The sequence below is a fragment of the Taurulus bubalis genome (genome assembly GCF_910589615.1).
Source record: "Taurulus bubalis genome assembly, chromosome: 8".
Taxonomy (NCBI): Eukaryota; Metazoa; Chordata; class Actinopteri; order Perciformes; family Cottidae; genus Taurulus; species Taurulus bubalis.
This window is the reverse complement of record NC_136596.1, coordinates 22,154,369-22,177,708: the sequence shown is the minus strand read 5'-3', so window position 1 is coordinate 22,177,708 and position 23,340 is coordinate 22,154,369. Positions and strand designations below refer to the sequence as shown.

At 41.8% G+C, this 23,340-nt stretch overlaps 2 protein-coding genes across 2 annotated transcripts; one reads left to right on the top strand and one right to left on the bottom strand.

Moving 5' to 3' along the window:
• Window positions 1–4,780: 4,780 nt before the first annotated feature.
• On the bottom strand, window positions 4,781–7,935 carry spring1 (SREBF pathway regulator in golgi 1; the record flags this gene model as incomplete). The annotated part of the gene is made up of 5 exons (XM_079222993.1): window positions 4,781–5,247; window positions 5,841–5,954; window positions 6,154–6,305; window positions 6,434–6,590; window positions 7,840–7,935. 5 exons carry the CDS (start codon window positions 7,933–7,935, stop codon window positions 5,164–5,166), a joined length of 603 nt encoding a protein of 200 aa, XP_079079119.1. The 3' UTR covers window positions 4,781–5,163.
• A 940-nt stretch (window positions 7,936–8,875) lies between these two features.
• Window positions 8,876–18,859, top strand: rnft2 (ring finger protein, transmembrane 2; the record flags this gene model as incomplete). Its single annotated transcript, XM_079222992.1, has 9 exons — window positions 8,876–8,922; window positions 9,113–9,624; window positions 9,737–9,813; window positions 10,803–10,903; window positions 11,250–11,403; window positions 16,021–16,170; window positions 17,961–18,026; window positions 18,185–18,286; window positions 18,725–18,859. 9 exons carry the CDS (start codon window positions 8,876–8,878, stop codon window positions 18,857–18,859), a joined length of 1,344 nt encoding a protein of 447 aa, XP_079079118.1.
• Window positions 18,860–23,340: the final 4,481 nt, after the last annotated feature.

Genomic DNA, 23,340 nt, shown 5'->3' with positions numbered 1-23,340 from the left:
TCCTCTCCCACTCCAGCACCAGAGATCACATGACCCCAGTCCTCCACTGGCTCCCCATACAGCACAGAATCCAGTTCAAGATTCTCGCCCTTCACAACCCTAAACCCCAACAACAGACACAGTCTCATTCATTGAAATCTGCTTTTAACCTGTGATGCTACTCAACTATGTTTTTGTCTAGTTTCTGTTATTGTTATGTCATCTCTGTCTTGTTTCTGTTGTTTGTTTTTACCTTGCCTTGAGTGCCTTGAGTTTCTTGTAAAATAAATTGAGAATACAATGTCCAAACTTTGAGTTTCCCTCGTTTCTCTTAAGTTCCATCTTCCTTGAGAACACATCTGGAGTTATAGTGTTAATCTCAGTTAAAGATCAGATCAGTGACACTTGGTAACAATTACAATCAACTCTAACTTTGAATATTAAGAAATAGGTTTGGGATGATTTTAAATCATGAGTCTGATAAAATGTGTGTGTATATGTGTGTATATATATATATATATATCTTTTTTAAATTTCACGCATACATACAAACAATAACACATCGTATGACTGGTAATATTGGTGTATGTATAATGTACCTCAATAACTTCAATAACACATCTTCTATTGTTTCTTTACCATGCAAAGTGCCTTGAGTACCTTTTTAAAGCACTATACAAATAAAATATTATTATTAATATTGCCATCAAGATTTCTTGCAGCATGTTCTGGTTAACATTATTATTACAATTGTTTATGAATGTTTTTGCACAAGAAAGTTCTTCAGGATGAATTAACCTTCGTGATAGTTAAATCATCTCCACCAGTGATTGGCAGCATTTCCTGAAGTGCAAAGTGACAGAACGGTGTTGCTGCTTATCATTTTTAAATTTGTATTAAAGGATATGACTCAGATAGAGACAGGGGAAGTTTATCTTTAGTGCTGCTTTCACGCTCCTCCTTCCAGAGTCTTGCAAGTATAATTATGATTATCATCACATAAGAATCAGTCCTTGTCATATTCTAAAACTTGAGCGGAGTCAGAATGAAATACAGAGCAGGTGCAGTATGCGTTGGATCAAACTTTCTTCATTCATTCATCAATGTGTGTCTTTTTTCACAATTACAGAGCTCGATTTAAAGCGTGCGCTTGCATTCGCAGGATTTCTGGCAGTGGCGTGCGCCTGGATGGGGATTCTGATTGGAGGCTTGGATGCAAGGCGTGCGCCGCAGAAACATGCGGCCGGTGCTTCATGCCAACTGAAGAAGCTGACGGCCCTCGCCATAAGTCTGGCTGAAAGAAGCCTGACGGCTTTTGTAAGTAACTTCATATCTTTGTGTCTCCACGGTGATTCTGAAGATGCTGCGTGTACATCACCGTCTTCATCGTCTAGCGTTGTTCTTGACCGCTCTTTGCACATGTCATCATAACTTAAAGCCCAGAAATACTTGTTCCTTGTATTTTGTTTCAGAGTTCAGTTTAATAATGTCAACAGTTCATTGTTACGCAATGGTGGCATGGAAATAGCATTTTGATTTCAGAAAATAACACAAGATTGTATTTATTTACACAAGGAACCGTGTAGAATATTATGACTTTTTGATTGTATGTACCCTAAAATGTGATATGGATATAGAGAGCTACCATAACACTTTATCTTTGATTTAGTGGATGAACTTAATTATTTAAGAGATGAAAATGATTATATAGAGGTATTGTATGTATTAAGCAGGCTTTGAGTGGGTGGTTTTATTATGTATTATTAAGCTATATTGTGAATATGAATGTAACATTCATACTCACAATATGTATACATGTGTACTGTTCTTCTGTTATTGAATTAGTGTTAGAAATATGAATGGAGACCCAAGAAAGAGTAGCTTCTGTTGCAATACAGGAGGTACTGAACCACTGAGCAGACATGCAGATAGTATGGAAGGTGTATTCATAGATTTTGCTTTAGTAAAAGAGCAATGTATAAATATGTTGCATAAAAAAATATAAGGAGAGAAATATTAGTTGTAAAAAAAGATCTTCAAAAATGATTAAAACTTGCCCATTTCGTCAAAACGGCATATACAGTTATCATATTATTGAAATGCTTTAACTGATACAGTGCAATCTAAACAGAATTCATATTTTTGATGGTGAAGTAAATTGTTGTATTTTACTTTAGATGTTATAGATATGCATCTAACACTGTGGCACCATGGACATTTTAATCTGAAAAGCAACTATAGCTGTAAAAGATATATGTAAGTGAATGAAGTACAATATGGCAGAGTACAGTACAAATATCAAAACTATACTTCATACAGTACTGGAGTAGGTGTAGGAGTTACTTTCAAAACTGCATTATTGACATGCATATTCATTTTATATGTGTTTTTCTCCTCAGTGTTCTCCAACACTTGTCTTTTGATCATGGCATTGCTACATCGACACGCAGCAATAGGGATTAATGCAGCTATTAAAACCATACCTTTTTTATTAAACCTACAGACACATTTCTTGAGTGGGTGTGGTACAGCTTGCAGGCTGTATATTTCATGATATGATTAACATACATCTTCCAACTGACCTCTCTGTTGGTCCTCCTCTTCCAGGACAAAGCCAACGGGGAGCACCTGGGCGCTTGGCCCCCCGGCTTCCCCGAGCTCCGGGTCCACCAGATCTCTCCTCTCGACGGGTCAAAAGTCCAGTGCGGCCTCCTCTTCATGGCTCAAGGCCTGAAGGAAGTCCTGGCGGACCAGAGGGACCACCTCAATCCCACAGATGAGTCGCTTCACGAGGAGCTCGGCGAAACCGTCTCCAAGGTCGACTTGCTCGCGTTGTGCGCGCAGGAAGTCCTTGGAGGGGAGTGCTCCCCGAAGCCACCGCCGCCCAAGATGCCCAGGCATGCATTTGAGAGGAAGCAGTGGAGTCACACTCTGCTGAAGAAAGCCAGGGTCTATCTGGTCTGGATGGAGCCCACGTTTGGGGTCAAAATAGCCAAGGTCAAAGGGAAGGAAAAGATCAAACGTAAAGCTTATGGGGCGACACTTCAGAAGTACTTGGAGGGGAGTGGATATCTCCTGTAATCAGTTTGTAAGGAGGCAAGGTTACAGTTTGTGGCAGCTATTTTAATTTTTTTTAAAACATGAAGGAGTTGTTGATGCTTATTTGTAATGCATTTGGGAAATTTGTCTGTCTCACTTTTCATACTCTTATTTGAATAAATATAGTGCAATTTTCCTCAAGTGGCATTTTCATTTTTTTTAAATGGCCCTCAAAAAGTGTGTTGCGTGAAGCGGATCCCCTTAGCATTAATGGAGCGGGTCTTCTTTGCGTAGCCGCTAGCTAGGTTTCTACTGTAGCCCAGAAAGGACAAACTAAACACGCGCTCTAGAAAGGCCCACGTCGTTCTCCTTCACGCTTCGCACGCGAGAAGTTTCAGTTGGTCGCAATCCGCAACCTCACCGCTGGATACCGCCAAATCCTACACAGTGCACCTTTTAAGGAGATCAAATAAATTATTACGTCATTATTTTGCCCATTTTTAAACTGTTGATACCAGCAGTATGACATTTTGTTTGCTTTCTTGCTGAAAGTTGTGTCAAGCTATTCCTTTAAAAGAAAGCGGTGTAAGAAATGGCTTTGTTCAAATAAACTCAGCAACTGACATCGTTCCCATGTGACCGTAATTAATCAACTTGCCAAAGAGGCAAATTAAAAGGGGCTCCAATACATTTCCTAATTGCGACAGTTTGTTTTCTCGGCCATCACGATGATTAATTGTTACGCTCTGGCCATCTATCCCTTGTGAGCGGGCGACGTCGCCTGAGGTAGAAAGAGAAGCTGATAAGGATCGCCCACAGAGAGCCACCGGTTTGGACTCCAATCACCGGATGGAAATGTGTGGACAGATGGACAGTGCAGGGCAAGGCAGATAAGTCTGTCAAACTCCCATCAAAGCAATGCAAGAGGACAAAAACACTAACAGAGATTGATGTGGGCCCCGTCCTCCTTAAATTGAGTGATCAATTAACAGTCAATTAGAAGTTCCAATGTTTCGTGGTTCTGAATGAGCTTCAAACGAGTCAGCAAAGTTCCAAATGTTTTACAGAACTGAGAGAACACTGTTGTTTCTAATGATTGTACGTTATACTTTTCTACCGCTGTCGTGGAGATTCTCAAATTTGATATTCGTATTAACAAAACACAGCTCTGACTGTAACGTCCATTTGTTCCAATAGTGTAATGCTCATTTTTCGCTAATACAATTAAATGAAGGATCGTCTGAAGAAACAAAACCCCAGCACTCAGCATAAAAAGGGTCTTTGTATTTATTGCGGGCAAAACCGCTCATGATGGAGTCGATAGTTGCTGAAAGATGTTCAGTTTTGCCCACAATAAGTAATTAAAGACAGATTATCTGAGTGCTGGAGTTTTGTTTCTTTGATTCTTGCCACTGCCCTGCACCCAACACACTATACAAGATTTGGAGCTGTGCGCGCTGCTACTTTCTGTTGTATCTTTCACATTGAACCCATACGTTTTATCAAAATACATGATTTTCTGCAGGCCTTTGATGGCTCTAAATATTTAACATGCTTACATGACCCTTATTTTGGATAAATACACACATAATCCAATGTTGAACTGCTGTTTACACCTGTAACACAACAGTTCATACAAATTTCAAGAGGTATGCTCAAAGTAAAGAAGTCACCATTAATAAAAAAAAATTCAAAAAGAAATTAAATTTCACAGTCACTTTTATTAAATAGTTTCATATGCATGCACTACACATAGAAGTAATGACACATTATTTGCTGTATTTAATATTCAACATAAACATGAAACGGCTGTTGCCTTCTTGTAAAAAATTAAGCATATTTTATGACAAACCGGTTTGAGGCGAATCCTGGCGGATGAGCTGCCCGCTACGTCGACCTGATGATCATCACGGATGAATGTATGGAAAGTTCTATGCACTTATGAAGTGTAAATAATCAAAATCGCATACAGCTTTTGTCCGTTCGGAGGTTGGTCTTCGACGTCTCCATCCCTTTGCCTCGATAACGCAAAATTGTCCAAGCAAGCAGTTCATTTGCGGAGAGGCTCCTTTCCCAGCACCTTTGGGTGTCCGAACAGGGACGCTTTTGTTGGCCGCGCTCGACCCGAGAGGAAAGTGCCGGCGCTCACATGGGAAGCAGCTCTGGAGGACTCTCTCCGTAGCAGTACTTTGCTTGAGAGTTTCGGTAGGTGTTCTCATGTTGAACACTCTGCGCGACAAGGAAAAATAATATAAACATATTTAAGTATTTACATTTACTGTGTGAAAGACTGCGATAAACAGAGTGTGAAGCTTTTGTCACCTAAAAAAATAGAGCATTTCCAATTTGTACGGGTGGGAATAAAATCAAACATTCATTCAGCTCCAGAAACCATAAACCTTTGATTTTAGGAATCAGAAGAAAAAAATATAATTGTAAACAACAAAAAGTAAAGACAGAATGAATGTAAATACAGATACAAAACATAAATAATATTCATCAAGAGAAAAGCCATTTTGACATTCAGTAAATGAAGCAGATAATAGCATTACGTCAACGTGAAACATTCATCAAAGTGCATTATCTTCGATCTAACTTTGCCAAAAAATACACAGATGAATATTAGATGATGAAATATTGACTTTAATTGTCAAAGGGGTTGTTGCGTAACTGTGGGAGTTTTTACTCATCATGCCAAGTTTCGAAACAACTATAAAATGGAACGCGAGCGTTTCAGACTGATTCTGTATTTAGGAAGATAAGATTGTGTTCTGTCAGAATGTACCTTTTTTATTTTTTTATTTTTTAATCTCATAACCTACTTGTGAAGAGGTCCTACACTTGGCCAGGCACAGCTCAAAATGATCCTCCACAGCGGTGAAGAGGTTCTGGAAACCTTCAGCTGCACGATTCAGGAAGCGCTCGAGGAGAGGTTGCTGAGGAACAAGTTCACAGATAAGAGAGTCAGCATGTGTGAACCGCACGAATACAGATTTCAATCGGTTCAACCGGTTCTTTTCTCTCCCCTCGTAGTCACTACTATGTTTAAAACTCAATATTCTTTAAAAGATATCAGATCTGAATGACGCATTACTTTCTAGACGACAGTAAATGACCCTGGACGTGACAGATTACCTTATCGGGCTGGAGGCAGCAAGACACGCAATACTCATAAGTGCTGCAGCAGCCGTTGGCCAGGCAGCTCTTACAAATGTACTGCCTGGAGCTGGGAGCGTTGACGTTACAGCAGCCGTTCACCAGCAAGTCTTTTCTCTCGCAGACGTAACCTGTAGAACATGAACGTGGCGGAGAAGACGTACATTTCATTAGAGGTGGCAAAGCAGTCTTTCCCGAGCTGCCGCGTTATGAGTGTTATCGTCACTGTATGGTGGCGAGTAACGGCCGCACTGCTCACCGAGCTCGTCTGTGAGCAGCGTCTTGCCCTGGATGGAGTTTCTGCACTGAGTTATCTGTCGGCTGCTGTTGCCCAGGTTGAAGCGGACTTTCCAGGGGATGCGATGGTCTGAATCCCTCACCTCCAAGAGCGTGCGGTCCCGTATGGTCCGCTCCTCCTGCAGAGATTCACACAGAAGGAGGCCGGATGAAGTGCCGTCAAAAAAGAACTCGACAAAGCTCAGAAGAGGGTCGGACAATATGATTAGATGTAAAGGGAGGTGATGCAGTGTGGCTAGGAACACATACTCAACACTTAAACTCTTGTTCTGAGAACTAAACATGCTTTTATCTTGTATCCTTTTTTTCATTGAACAAAAAAAGGCATTGTTCTCACGTGTTAAAACATTTTGTTGACCAAAACAACTGGAAAAGAAAAAGACCTTTGCCTAAACCAGTAGTCTAAAAGTGGAACATTTTTCTTCAACTTTCTGCAGTTTTTCTGTTCTCTCTATTAGTAAACTGAATATATTTGGATTTTAGATTACTGATTCGACCAAATGAGTAACTTAAATGTTACTTTTGGGCTGTAAAAAATTGTGACGGCAATGGTTCAACCGTCCAATTGCTCCTGTGTTCTCAAGACACTGAACCCCAAATAGATTTGCAGTACCATATATTCGGAGGCGTCTCATGTATATAAAGCTATTGAAGGCAGCATTAATATTTAAGGTTAATGAGCAGGGATGCTTTAGGGCAGGGGTGTCAAACATACGGGGCGCAGGCCGGATCCGGCCCACCAGGGGGTCCGGTCTGGCCTGCCGGATAACTGTTTAAAAAAGAAGAAGAAGAAAAAAAAGGTGTAAACTACCGGAGCCGGGGCTCGGACCACTGATCCTCTGATTGAAAGACGGGCATGCTAACCACTGAGCCACAGTTGCAATCAATAGTATCATTGATATTATGCGTCACAAAGCGAGTAGAGGAAGCTGCAAAGAAGAGCCCAGGCAGGTAAACAGTGGGCTGATGTCTGAATGTTCTTTATGTTTCTAGTTTATTGTAGAAAGACCTTAAAATAGGGTTTATCATCCAAAAACCTTCACCAATGATTTAAACATAGATAAATATTGTTATGTATGCATTATTATGCTATGATTTACTGGACTGGCCCACTGCCCACTTGAGATCAAAGTGGGCAGCATGTGGCCCCTTAACTAAAATGAGTTTGACACCCCTGCTTTAGGGCAATATTGTGGATTTTCTTTTCCAGGAACGTTGTATCAATGTGCAGGATCACCTCGATCTGTCAGGTGACATCCCCATCAGGTAATTTCACAAATCTAGTAACAATGCACTCTTCTGTCATAAATCACACACACTGAGGATCTTATAGAAAGCTCATCCCCGCTGCAGTGTGACAGTCTGTACCTGTTTGAGCGTGCTGGTGAGGAAGTAGATGAGAGACAGTCCGAAGACGACCCCCAGCACCCAGCGCTTTCTCAGTAGCCGCCGGAGCACCATCATAGCATGGCTTTCGCGGGGAGACGCCGGGGAGAGGCAGTCCAGACCATCAAACCTCCAGGAGAGGGGTTTGACTGACGTTTTTGTCAGGACGGTGTGATGATGACCGTTTTACTAGCGTTAAACTGACAGCAAATGTGATAAAACAACCTCACAGTTGAGTTCGTCACCAACACATGGGAGACGTTGTGTTTTCAGCAGGCAGGACAATGGCTAACCCATGTTGCAGGTTGAGACGCAGATACGGGCAATGGAAATATGCAAAATATGAATAATGCTGATAAAAGCGCAAAACAGCAGTTCGTTAATTAACTGGAGGGCACGTAAGCTCGTTCGCGGTGTTTCATCATGAACAAAAAAGCCTGCTTTGTTAGCCTGCTAGCTAGCTGTCGTTAGCATTAGCTTTCCCTTTCAGATAAGCTAAACACTGATGATGAGAAGAAAAGAAAAAATAATATGAATACGCAGTTTCTTTGGAGGAGCGCGGTTCCGTCTGACAAGCGGCAACGTGTGTGTTTATCCAGCGACGTCTGACATCTCCACCATCTGCAAAACAAACGTCCAACGCGGAAGTGGTGCCGCGCGAAGGAGGACGCTGATTGGTAGACAGGCGACGTCGGTGACGTCACACCGGAAGTTTGTTTTCCTCCTTTCACAGCTGCACCCCGTCGGAGCATCTTTCGCTGCAGCATCAGCAACCGAGCTAACCTGTCACTAAATATGACAACAAGTGCGGGGCGATTTGCTGAACTAGTTCAGGTAAAACAAAAACAGAAAAAAGCCGTATGCAGGTATTGTTTAGCTCGCTGTCTGACGAATGAAAAACGCACACAAAAGCAGAATATTAGAAGAGACCAGCTGCTAGCCGGGCCTCTCTCGTCAATCAAACAGTGTTGATGTGTGTGCTTGCAGGGCTGGACCATGTGGTGATGCGCGGTGTGCCATGCAGAGGAGACACAGCAGCAACACTGATGGCATGCCCTCTGAAAGGTGAGGAGAAAAGCACTCAGGCGCAGTGTGCACAGGCCCTTCATCTGTATGTTCTATGTAGACCCCTCTGTCTGTCATTGTCTAGTGATCCCATAGATGTCTACCTTCTCCTTGCAGTAACCAAGCGTTTTGTCTTTAGCCATTGTCCAGGCTAAAGATATTTTTTGCATACCCGCTTTTTCGCACTTAGGAGCCGAAGCCAAACTCTGGGATCGGAGAGCAGTCTGGATGAGGGCTGTGTGTTCGACTGCCTGAAGCCCGACTCACCCGCGTCGCCCCAGCAGATCTTCTCCGGCCTGGTGGGCGTCCCATCCGGCTCCGTCTCTTCTGCCCAATTCCAGGCAGCCGGCTTAGTCCTGGGCTCTTCCCCTGAGGTTTTTATCCAGATGACGGCATCGTCCAGAGAAGAAGGAGGCCCCCACCGCACGGAGGGTGGACCTTTCCTCCCTCGGCCGCCCCCGCACCACAACCACCACCACCACTTCCACCACCAGCCCCTGCAGCACAGGACCTCGTCTCTGCTCCAGCAGGCCGTTGTGGCAGGCGGCTCGGAAAGGCACAGCTCCAGAGATGAAGCCCAGGAAGAGCCGTCCACGCCGGCCCCGGCCCTGTCTGAGCTGAAGGCAGTAGTCACATGGCTGCAGAGAGGCTTCCCCTTCATCCTCATTCTGCTGGCTAAAGTCTGCTTCCAGCATAAGCTAGGTATACCAACATGTGGGGTAATAGTGCTGCTAACAATGTCTGACCGTACTCTACTTGCATCAAAGAGTCATATGGTGTGGTTTAGTGATGATGCTTCACTTCTCTCCCTCAGGTATTGCTGTGTGTGTGGGCATGGCCAGCACATTCGCCTATGCCAATTCAACATTAAGGCACCAAGTGTCACTACGGGTAATTAAAAAAAAGCTACAGTACTTTAACTGCTACACTGATACAGGTTTTAACCCTAGAACACTAACGTTAAAAATAGAAACACCATCACTAATGTCAGGTATATTTCACCCGATATCATGTACTTGATCAAATATACTTCTCATCAAAATATATTATAATACAACAATACAAGGCAATTTGAAATACTTTTATTTGACCCTATAAAACATATAACGTAAAACAGGTATCATGGGGGGGGGACCCTGAAAAAAGGCTAAAAATTGGGTGAAAAATTAGGGAATCGTAAATAAAACATGATTAAACATATAGATAAAGGAGCTGTGAACTTGTTCTTTGGGCCACCCGTTCCTGGGACATGTGAGCTTTGTCCTGTGAAGAAAAAGTCTCCCTTCAATGGTAAAACCCATCCAAAATGTTTTCTCATTGTCAAAATGGTCAAACGTTAGCTTAAATACTAGATACACACATACAGTAGTATTAGATCAAAGTCAGGTGTATGTTGGATTAAACTACAGTGCCTATGTTCATGGGACTAAATTACATATTTACCCAGTCAAACAATATGGCTCATTCATAGTTTTTGTACAACAATGGAGCTCTATGGCACATGATAATAAACATATCAGGCTTTGGATACACAGACGAGACTTGTAAGTTGTGAATTCATCATTGCTTTTGGTCTTTTCATGGAATTTGTTGACCATAAAAAGAAAAGAAAGAAATACAGTTTCACTAGCCTTATCCTTTTGAGTTATTTAAACGGTAACGTTACAAAAATGCAACTAAAATATGGTGTTGTGTGTCAGTGAAAATAAATGCCCCATAGCGTCCCTAGCAAATACATGAGGGCGCATACACACAAGCTCACAGTCAGACGGACTAATAACGCACCACGATGTAGTAGAAATTTGAGACAATTTGAGATATAAAGAAATGTAGTGTGATGTTGCAAAGCTTAGCGGCCTGTTCCTCTTTTGTGTTGCCAGGCGGAACGTTCTGTACTTGTGGCTCTTTGGATCCTTATGTTCCTCGCAGGGAACATCGTGTATATCTATTACACATTCAGCCACGAGGAGCTGCACAACAGGTAGTGTACCCGCAGGTATTCTAGTAGTAGCTGTGTGTTTTACGCCTGCCATCTATATGTTTTTTTTTTCTTTTTCTTTCTACGTTTTAGGTTTTTCTCCATTCTTTTTGTGTGTTGTAAGCCATTTCATTTTGACTTTGAATTCCTTTAGGGAGCGTTCCTGTTCTTGTCTGGTCTTGTCCTGTGAGTATTTAGTGTTTATTTCATTTTTTTTGTTTCAAGAGCATTTTCTTAAATTCTGTTGAACATTTTGCCTTTCTGTTGCTTGTCATTCTTCCATCCTGTGTGAAACCAGGAGACCTCCCGATAACAACTCATCGACATGTTGTTTTTCTTTTTCTTCCAGCCTCATATTTGCCAAGCCCAACCTCAACGGCTTTGACTTCTTCGATCTGATCTGGACCGTGGGCATCAACGACTTTGTCCTTAAGTACTTCACCATCGGCCTGAAATGCTTTGTTCTCTTTTTGCCCAAGATTCTTCTGGCTTTCAAATCCAGGGTAAGAAATCCACAGTAATTCCTCTCACCCGCACTTCTACAGAAAATGTGACTTTTATTCACGTTTACTTGAAACTTTATCTGTATATTCACGAGCTCAAACATGCATTTTTTTGTGTGTTGCAAAATACAAAAGCAGTGAGCTGGTTCCAGCCCCTCTAATCTGAGGATTTGAGACTCACCTTAATTTTATAATTCAGAATTTCCTTGGAATTTTGGACCTAACAGTCTGACAAGACATCACCTTGTTCTCTGTAAAAACGTAGTAAGTATCTTTAAAGATGTCAATTTGATATACATATATGTGTGTATATATATACATACACATATATATATATATATATATATATATATATATATATATCTCAAATGATGTCAGCTGATCATACATTTGATCATGCATCAGCTGACAACAAAACAAAAAGGCCCTAATGAAGATTTAGACTTTTAACCTGAAGGTTTTTAACTCTCCGACTTCTTGCAGCTGCTTTACTGCAAAAGCCTCAACACATATAACACATATAAGAGCATGTAGGTGTGAATTTGTCCTTTAATCACATTACTGAGCATATAGCGACCAAGCACATCTTGTATGACACACTTAAAAGGCATCTAATCTGAGTGCAAATATATAGTCCGCCATATTCATGTTTAGTTTATCCATAACGCAGTTAAAAAAAAAATGTAGTTACAGGAAGTTCACTGACCGAGTTGGGAAACCTGGTAGACAATATAGAAAAATAAAAATGTGCTCAATGATGAAATACTCCGCTGAGTGAAGAAAGTGCTGAAGGGTCACAGTGTGAAACTGCTCTGTATTCATAAGGTTTTAAATGGCACTCCTTAGGTGAGCCTGTGTGTGTGTGTGTGTGTGTGTGTGTGTGTGTGTGTGTGTGTGTGTGTGTGTGTGTGTGTGTGTGTGTGTGTGTGTGTGTGCATGGTTAGTCTGGCCTGAGGCAACAGACTATGACCACACACACACACACACACACACACACACACACACACACACACACACACACACACACACACACACACAGATAAGGGGAGGGGAGTGTATTAGGATTACATTTCCACTGATAAACAGACCTACAGGCGTCTCAGAACCACAGCAGCCAGCAACTGAGCTCATTTGCCCTTGAGGGGATTGCATGGGTGAGGTCATCCCTCCCTGGAGCTGGACCATCATTACCTGTTACACACACACACACACACACACACACACACACACACACACACACACACACACACACACACACACACACACACGTACATCATTTGACAGCTTTGAGGGACACATGTTGAGGATTTTAGGGAATCCCAGATTGTATCATCACTAGGGTTGGGTACCGAGAGTTCCAACACGTCCGGTACCGACCGGACCAAAAAGCAACGCAGATTTCGGTGCTTCCTTCCGGTGTCTGAGCCGATTTAAATACTTTTTTTTTTTTACACTACTCTGTAAAGTTGCACGGTATATAGATACTAAAAGGGTAGCGCGGTACCCGCACGTTAAAAACGATGATTAAAATAGCGCGGATCAGAGCGCACTCGCTGCTCTGCTCTCTGTCCGCCTGCATGCAGAGCGGGGCTCGAGGGGGCGGGGCTTCCAGCGCTCACACACACAGCGCGCGCACACAGAGATCGCTGGAGACACGAGAGACACGAGCTTTTGAACATTGTCCTCGGCTTGATGGAACAAATCTCTCCAGTTGATATTAATGATGACGTGTAGTCCAGTAAAGCAGCAGTTTTAGGATCCAACAGTGTCTGAGTTCTGTTCCCCACCAGGCCACCTGATGCTTGTGTCTGTTCTTTTTTTAAATATATATTTTTATAGTTTGAAGTTAAAAGGTTTGAAGCTGTAGTTTGAAGTGTGTTTTGTATGTACTTATTTATTTATATCTATAGTATACTTTAAACAGTTAATAGTGTCTGAGAGTCTTCTGGCACTTGAAGTAGTTCCAACATTTTGTGGTCTAACATCGATCTAGGGTTTATGTTTTGCTCTGTTGATGCTGCTCTACGAGTCTATTCTGTTTGCCTCGAGCAAGATTTAATGTTGAAGACTTTCTGCGGCTGAGTCGCAAGTTAAGTAGGGCTAGTAACTATTGTTTTTTTTCCTTTATAATAATAATTAATAATATTATTAATTATGTTCATTTATTTAATTGTTCATACAGGTCTCAAAAAAGTAACATATGACGACAAGCGCTGACAGTCCAAGGTGATTGGTCAATCTTAAAGCCTAAATATCCTTTTTTTTTAAACAGAGAACTAGTCAATGTGTGGCACTTTGGCTAAATCACCTACTGAATTGATTCATTAGTCACATTTAATTCCAACATTGTCAAATTTGTTTGGTTTGTTTGGAATAAACAGAGGAAGAACTTTATGCAGGGTGGATAAAAGGACAAAGTCACAATGGGTACGAACTGAAACCAAAACTTTAATGAAAGCAGTGGAGTTTATGAAACCGAGCAGTGCCAGTTTAGTGTTGGTATGGATTTAGGGTCCCCACCAACATGCTGATGGGTTCACGGATCAGCAGTCAGTGTGTCAACAAAGACAGCAAAGTGTACAATTTCAGATGTAAAACAAAACAGCATTACTGATGTTTTATGATGAAGGAAATGCTATCAACATGCTCATTAGACATTAAACACATACAATGTGTTTATTGAGAAACAGTAAATGTAAATGTAACTTCACAGGACACTTTTAGGGGAAAGTCCATTGGAAAAAAAATGGATGTGTTTGTTCAGGCCACACGTTTGGTTGATTAAAAATATTTCTAGCCATGATAATTTATAACCAAATATTAATCAGAATCAGAACCATTTATTTGCCAAGTATGTTTCACATACGAGGAATTTGTCTTGGCGGGTGGCGCATACATTAGACAAACAACAACAATCAACACAGTGTAAGAAATAGAAACATTACATTCACAATAGAATATTAAATATATAATAAAGTGCACAGATTATTAAACCCCACCCACTTAGCTGCAGAGTTAATAGATAACAATGTAATAATAACGGTCTTGTAGATTATACTGCAAAGTTGTCTGTCTGTTTCTGTGTGTAGTTTTGGAGTGGATAGAGAAGAGATCAGACGATGTAATGAAACCAGATAAAGAAAAACTACCCGAACGAGGCCTGCAGTGGCGCTTACTCCAACTTCTTGGCTTCCGTCCAAACTTAAGATTTGACAGTTTCAGCGTGGGCGTGATGGGCACCGTGGGGCGCGAGGCTGAGGGGACAATAAGGAAGATGAATTAGCCACTTGCAGAGGCCTTCCTCCCCGACCAACCTGGCTGCTTGTGGCTCTTTACCCACAGTCATCAATCTTTGTCAGCGAACATCCAGGAAGTCATTACGCAAGCTGGGATGCCACGGGGGCCATTAGGGAATCAAGTTTGCCTTCATTGTGGTCGCCTCCATTTTTAACCGTTCCCAATTCACTTAATGCACTTTGTAGCAGTCAGAAGTAAAAATAAAAAATAAAAAAATCCCTGCGATTATTTAGGGAAGGGGTCCTTTTTTTAAAAGGGCCGCCGTAGGGCTGGGTTTATTGTGGCACTGGGTAGCAGGTGGAAAGAGCCGCTGCCAGTTTCCCTCGCAGTGTGGGGAAATTGCCTGTACTGCTGTGAAACTGCGGAGCTCTGGACAGCAGCCATGTTTGGGCTGGAGGCTTGCTGTTTTAAGCTTTTAATACCGCACTGCTCTTGACTAGATAGAAGAGTGCCTCGGAGCTGTTCAGCTTTTTCCGCTTTTTGGACAGTAAAAGAGTGGATCAAAGAAAGAATGCATATTGTCTTGATTTTAGTATTTTTTTTATTTAGTCAAACTTTGGTTGAGCTTTAAAAAGGTCTCCTTTGTCTCCGAAAGCACTGCCTGTTTAAAAAGAAAAATATCAGGTGGGCACATTCCCAGTCACTGCCATCTACTGGACCAAAGTCCGTATATAGGAAATGGACCTCATCACCGTGATGTCACCTTTTGGTTTGAGTACTACGGTTTCGAAGCCTCGAGTTGGGCATTTAGGCCGTCGCCATCTTGGTTTTGGGCTGTTGCTATTTCTTTGCCACCAGAAGTGACATGAGGGGTTTGAGCTACAATCGAACTCTGAATCATTGATAACGGACATTTTTAGGAGTAGAAAATTGTTACAATTTACTTTTATGAACTAAAAACACACTGAAAAGGTTAATGTTCTTCGACGAAAACACAAACAACTCCCAGACAACTGTGTTGTAGCGACCTGTCAGTCACAAGTTAGCCCCACCCTAAAGCAAACCCTGCTTTATGGCCTATACTCTAAATAGGACTATAATTTACTACATTGAAAAAGACTTGAAACTAGCGATTGAGAGCATAAACGTATGTTTACAATGTTTACTGAGGGAATAAATCAAGAGAGAAGTAGTGCCATTTTCTTACAGACTTCTATACAATCTGACTTCTTTTAGCAACCACAGGAGTCGCCCCTCCAATGCAAGTTTAATATGCACTTCCACATTGGCTTCACTTTTCAGACCCGGAAGTTGCCGCCACAAAGTTGGATAAAAAGCCTCCTGCACTATTGTACTTTATAATTGTTTGTGTTTATCTAGGGTAAATTCTACCTGCTGATAGAGGAGCTGAGCCAGCTGTTCCGGGCCCTGGTGCCCATCCAGCTGTGGTACAAGTACATCATGGGAGAAGACCCGTCCAGCAGTTACTTCCTGGGAGCCACGCTCATCATCATCTACAGCCTCTGCAAGGTAATCGGTGCCCGGTCGCAAAGTGTCTAGCAAAGATCAATATTGTTTTCCAACTTTACTTTTTGATTTTGGATGGCATTATTAAATACTTAAGACTTACTATTAGTGCAAGTGCAGTACACAAAATTAAATTCCTGCATCAAAATTAATTAATAAGACGTTCAATGGAGGACATACTCCTGTGAAAATAAGAGCTCAGCATAGAAAGATAGAAGCAAATGAAGGTGCCTGAAATATTAATATTTCTACTTATTCTTCTTCTTATACAATAACCAAAATAATGATAATATTGCTGCTCTTAGAGACTAACTGGAGACTGCTCAGGGGTATTGTAAAGATGGTGGAAGAGAAGAGGTCATAAAGGCTGCAACAAGCAAATATTTTCATTATCGATTAGTAGGCTGATTATTTTCTAGATAATGTAGAATATTTTCTCGATTTAACTGTTGTGAACTGGCGTCTTGTTAAAAAAAGTTCCCAGTTTCTAAAGTCAAAGGTGATGTCTTTAAATGTCTTTTTATTTATTTTTTAAATAAAATGTTACCCAGTAGTTTGTTTTCCAGACAATTATTGGTCTGAAAGACATTCTGACAGGCGCCTCAGCTGTGGGCCGTGTGGAAGGAGAAGGAAACAGAAACTCCACAGTTAGAGGTCACAGCAAGGTCAGCCACTGAGCCTTTGCATCAGGGAACTTACAAATACTTTTCGAGCCGTGCGTCAGCGTCGAGTCGGTCATGGAAGCTGAAATAGTGAAACTAGTAGGATGAATGAAACGCCAAAAGAATGCAGTGATTAATTATTTGAGGTTTGTCGCTGTCAGAGTGTGTTGATAAATACAGTCAAGGCTTTTTTTAATACACCAGTGATTCAGCGGATGTAGCTGTTGATGATGGGCTTGTTCGGCTGAACTGGGTGGGTAGTTTCCTGGGTGTGTGTGTGTGTGTGTGTGTGTGCTGAGGAGCAGCACTATGGTGTTTTCCAAGATCAGGCAATATTAGCAGTGTGTCAATATTAGATACATAATATGTACATGATGTACTTCAGTGGTTGATTCACCGTCGTCAGGCGGTTTGTGTCACACGGGATAACGGTACGGTAAAGTTCAGAGAAAAATGTCAAACACGCAGCCAGTAAAAGCTGCACAGAGCTTTCGCTTTATTTTTTAATAAAATCATAGGGATTAGAGATGTTATACAGATGTTGTACAAGTGGGGACCCGGACATCAACAGAAAAGAAGAAAGCAATTCAACAATTTAAAACCAATACAATGATAAAGATTTAATAAAATAGAATTAAAAGCTATAATAACAGTGATGGTAGTAAAACAGCGTTAAAAAAACGTCGGAGGTAACATAAACATCGGCAATGCTAGTGGGTCGCAGGGTGTTGATATCAGTCGGTTGGGTTGGTCCATCACTTGAATATTTTAGCAACTATTGGGTGGATTTCCCTGAAATCGTATTCAGACATCCATGAGTCCCCAGAGGTTGAATCCATACTGACTTTGCGATCCTCTTACTTTTTTCATTATTATCAAGCACCACCATGAGGTTCACATTTGTGGTTTTGAGTAAAATATCTCATCAACCATTGGATGGGTTTGGTGACTTTGGTGATCCCTTTAAGTCTCATCCAGCTCCTTCGTCATGTCTAAAGTGTACAACGCTTACCTGCAGACGTTTAGGAGAAGAAAGTCAGAATAGCTCAAATAGGAGGGCTTCTGGGCAGTTTGCAATTGTCGTTATTATAAAAGGAGAAACGGATTGTGCTTCACCTTTTTGTTTTGCAGTCCTTTGACATCTGTGGACGAGTGTCTGCCATCCGCAAGGCCTTGGTCATGCTCTGCAGCCCCCAGGTCAGATTCAAACTGTTTTTACTCTTTTCACATATCAGTACCCACACACAGAGATATGCTCAACTTTATGTTTTTGCTTTGAGATTTAAAGAAAATTTCAGAGTGAAGAGTTTATTCCTTTTTTTTAAATGTCACTCTTTTTTTCCTGTCTCATCCAGAGTTACGGAGTGAGGGCCGGCGGTCAGCAGTGCAGCGAGGCGGGTGACGTCTGTGCCATTTGTCAGACTGATTTCAGAGACCCCATCGCTCTCCTCTGTCAGGTAAGGACTCTGTAAAGTAGTTGGGAGAATGCTGACCACAGCCAGCTTCACCCATGGGTGGGGTTGGGTGTGGACAGAAGTGTGCTGAGTTGCAGCCGGAACCATTCAGTCTCAATGGAGAAACGGGAGAAGTCAATCCATCAGAAGCTGATAAAACTCCACTTTAGGCTGGTTTTAAGTTGCTCTTTCAAATATATACGGGAAATAAAACATCCATTTTAACAGTGTTTCCCTTTGACTACTGTTACTATTTGATGTGTAAGTGGTCCCTGCAGGGTAGGTCAAAGGTCAGCATTAGGGCTCATGGTCACAAAACACTCCTTTTTTAATTTCCTGTGACATTCATGTTCACTCGTAAACTGTAAACAACAATGTTCAGGCCTGTAATGAGATTTAAAGCGACGTATTTATGTATTTTTCCATTCTGTTCCTCCGCAGCACGTGTTCTGCGAGGAGTGCCTGTGTTTGTGGTTCGACCGGGAGCGAACGTGTCCGCTGTGCCGCTCCACCGTCATTGAGGCCCTGCGATGCTGGAAGGACGGCACCACCTCGGCCCACTTCCAGATCTACTGAGCTCTCGGCATCGCCGATCGCACGCACCCCAGGAAGACGTGGCCGTGCCGCATTGCGAGTCAGAACAAGGGTGTGTCATCTTTCGCTGTTTATCTTAGTAGCGGTAACTATCAGGGTAAACGTAGTAACACACAAGATGTAGGGGGACTTTCATTTTAGAGGTATCTGTAAAGACCAGAGGACTCATTTATAAAACCTTGCGTAGGCCCGTCCGTGAGCTATTTCCTTTCATGGAATCCATAATCAACTTGTAAATGTGCGCAGTTGGTTCAGACTCACATCCTGCCTCTACACGTCAGGTTATTACAATATAGAGTAATGACACAATAGTAATAACTGGTGTGTGTGTGTGTGTGTCACACCGTAATCATAGCCTTGTTTTTAGATTATTACCCACTGTGGTCAAACGTGGAAGTCAGTGGAGTTTCGCTTTGCTGACGTTGCTTTCTGCTTCTTCGTCATGTCTGATAAGCTTCCATGTTACAATCGTCATTGCATCCCTGAACACGTGTTTTCTCCTAATTCTTCCATTAACGCAGTCCACCCAGTGCCAGAGTATCTATCCTGCAGCATTACAAGAGTCACTGCAGTATTTGTATGTTTTACAGCATTCAGGCTGATTGCTTCCAAAATAATCGCTATCGGAGGTATCCATCATATTATTTTACAAAGGAAGTTTGATAGGTGAATACAATCTATTCTTTTATTTGTTTTAATTACATTATGATTATGACTGATAATGAGGATATGGAATGATTGTACAAGAGCCATCCCTGGCTTTGTTTCTACACTTTGCTAAAATATTCAGTCCCTATGTAAAGGTGGTGAAGTGTTGCTCGGTGAGGCGACTGGAGCAGGTGTGTGACGCTCACTGTGGTGACTCCGGTGAGCTCTGATACAGATGGCTGTTCACAGTGAGTCTGTGTTCAGTGTGCCGCCCAGATGATGATGGTTCCATCCGCAGATCAAGAGTGTCCGCAGTTCGGCTCTCTCTCCTGCGCTGAGTTCAGCAGACAGAGCCGACGAACTATTAAGCGAAATGTGAGTTGAGGTTTAAATGAGTTTGTATCTTTTACAATCGGAAGGTGCTTCTAGTTTTCGCTCACTGGTACAAATAACTCTGCTGGTTTGACTGTTTACGATAAAGTGGATCCATATAAGTGCAAAGTACCGTGTGATATGAAGTGAAATTAATTTATTTTAAGATACTTAAAATGTTCATTCTCATGGGTCAAATTTTCCGTACAGGTGCGCACACTCTCCCATCAAGTTTATTTTTTATAGATCATAACTTTTTTTCCGTGGGAAGAGGCGAACGCACAAAAAAAAAAGGGGCCTGAAAGTTGCGTACGCAACGGTCATTTATAAATGAGACCCCAGAAAAATATGCTGATCACATTATTTTCACTGCGGACAAGTTGAGCACATGGAAGAGGCCTTCGTGCACAAACCGAATTATCAACACTGTTTCACTTAAAAGACGATTGTTAGTTTTACAAATTGTGCCATTGTGATATAGTTACGGCATCAGTCACATCTTTGTGTGCATGTAGACCAAGCCAATATTGTGAATGTTAAACCGCATTTCATTTTAAGAAGAAAAAGAAAGAAATTATCCCTTATTAATCCCCTTGGGGAAATTGGCCTCTGCATTTAACTCATCTTTAGTAATTAAGGAGCAGTGTGCTGCCGCGAGGTGTCCGCAAGCAACTGGGGGCTCAGGGTCTTGCTCAAGGACACTTCAACATGCCAACTATGGGGAGACTGGGGATCTACACTAAACACACGATAAAAGAATGTTCCATTGATTTAGTGTGGCGATAATGTAAATAATCACGCTTTCACACTCTTATTTGTGGTACATTTGTCACATTTCTTTGTATATTTTATGATTCTTTTTTTTAAATAATTAATGACATTTTCATTTGGTATTTAGTTTCAAGTTTTGCTGTATTCTTTTTTTTTTAACCCTTTGAACACAAATAAATGTCTCAGAACGATCATAAGAAGAACATCAGAAGGTCTGTAAGTAAAACAAAGTTAATTGTAAGGGACAAGGTTGTTTAGATATTGCGTAACGACCGTCTAGTGGTGTGTCAGCTAGGCACCGTAATAATAGCATTTAAAAAACAAAAAAAACAAATGTGTTGCAGACGTTGAAGTCTGTAAGATTTATTTTTTTGTTTTTTTCATGGAGTGGAGCTCATGTCTGATAAGCTTCCATGTTAGTCGTAATTTCATTTTTATTCCAATATTGTCATTATGAATAATTTATTCTTATATTCTTAGAATAGTCATTATTCTGTTGCATAATAGACACTACAACTCTGAGTGCATTGCAGTGTGGAGGTTTTCAGTTTTAAATTAAAGCACTTTGAGCTCATTTTTATCAAGCGTATTTCTTGTCTCATTGTAAAGACACCCGCAGAGAATTTATTTCAGAAAGATTTTTATTACTTTACCTCCTAAAAATCGATACGAAATAAGTATAAATAGCACACATTTTTATAAAAGACAGTTTCAGTAAATCTGCTCACATTACATTTACATATCAGAGAAAAGCTTAGTTCCAGAAATCATCACAGACAGCATTGACGGCACAGCTTCCGATGCGCAGGTCCCGTATCTGACGCAAAGCCACTTAACACTGCCCTCAACAGATAATGCTAAAAGACAGGAGAATGTGTAAACATCACCTAAACACTGTAGAAAACATCTATAAAATAAACACATTCATCCTCTCAGTAGTCACATGTTTACACTGACAGTATAGCTTATGTAAAAAGGTACAGTGCATTATGAAGCTCACAAGCTGGTCTATCTCAGTGCATTTTGTTTATTAGGACTGCTGCACTAATCGTAGGCTTACATACATTTAAAGGTCAAATCGGTCCAACCTTCTCTGCCGTGAATGCACTTGCATGGTGGGAGGTGGAAATTCAAAAGGAGGCCTATTTGTAAGCTTTTCCCTCCACTCTACCAGGGGAGGATTACATCACCGCTCTGGGATGAGAAAAGCAAAGAGGAGGGGTAGTACAGCTGTCTGACTGCAGGACTGCTGGAGTTCAGTGTGTCAGCTCGTCATGAAACGCTCAGTGCATCTTCATCGGGCCTGAGGAAGTCTTCATGACATATAGAGTTTAGTCAGACTCAAAGTTACGACCCTGAAACCCTCATTTAAATCCGCTTCTGTCTCGTCTCCTCTCCTCCTCTTCCTCCTCCTCCTCCTCCTCCTCGCTGCACACCTTCCATCCTGGACCGCATCCTCCGACTCTCCTGCATCCCTCGATTGTAGTGCAAATGATGTTATCCCTTTCTCTCGTGCATGGTCCTAAAGGCACCATCTATAAAAGATAAAACATATACACTTAATTCGCACAAAAATACATCAAATGCATGTTGTTTTTAAAAGGTAAGACGGTCGTTGTAGAATCCACCTCACAGTCTGTTTTTTGTTTGTTTTTCTAAAAACAGGAAGTTGCGACACCTTTTCTCAATTTTTCAAAAGTCCATACACATTTAGGATGCTTTAAGGATATACAGCAGACTAAAGAGAAAACAAAACCACTCGCCAATTTAAAACATGTACTGTTCCCTCCGACATTCTTAAAATGCGAATTTAAGTAATTAAGAACTTAGTTTGCCTGCGCGTTGTGTGCATAATTAACCGGAGCCTGACATCAAACGTAAACAGCGAATGCGTGATGATTATAAAATATACAGAATCAAAAGTACCTGTTTTGTATGTCAAAACTAAATGAATTGGGGAAGTTGTGTTTCACGTTATGTTAGATTGAGTTGCTTGCTCTTTGTCTTTTCAAACATTTCGAAAAAAAACCCACACCATTTTAACATTGTATCCAATTATCTGAAAGATCGATATACTTAAAGAAGTATTTTCGAGGTCCTATATGCGCAGTTTTTCCACGAGGTCACACGTTTTTAAAAATAGTAATTACAAAACCTTACAACATGTTTACCATTCCATCGTGGCCGTATAGTTCAAAAGAACCACGCGGGTTGACGCACCTGTTGCTGGTGTCGCCGCCTCGCGCCCTACAGGTGTCGCCTCGCGACGACGAGCACGAGCACGGCCAAGTGTATCGCGCTGCACAGGAAGCTCTTCATGTGGCCTGGCCCGGCCGCCGCCGACCCTCTGCCCCCGCAGCCGAAGCCGCTCTGCGTCTCCCCGGCCGTCCAGCTCTTCTCCAGCTGGTCCCCGATCCTCCGCAGGCGCGACGCCAGCAGCTGAGCCACCGAGCACGGCGAGACCCGGCGGGCCGCGCAGGTGGAGTCTCCGGGCAGGAGCAACGGCTGGTCGATCGGTAGCCAGCACATCTTTCTCTGAGAGTACAACCAGTCTGTTCTTTTTTAAGTCTGGAGGATGTGTGACACCCCTTCTCTTCTCTCATCAAACCTTAACTGTGTTTATGTTGCCCCCACCTTTCTCTCCCTCCCTCTCTCTCTCTGCTGTATTATTC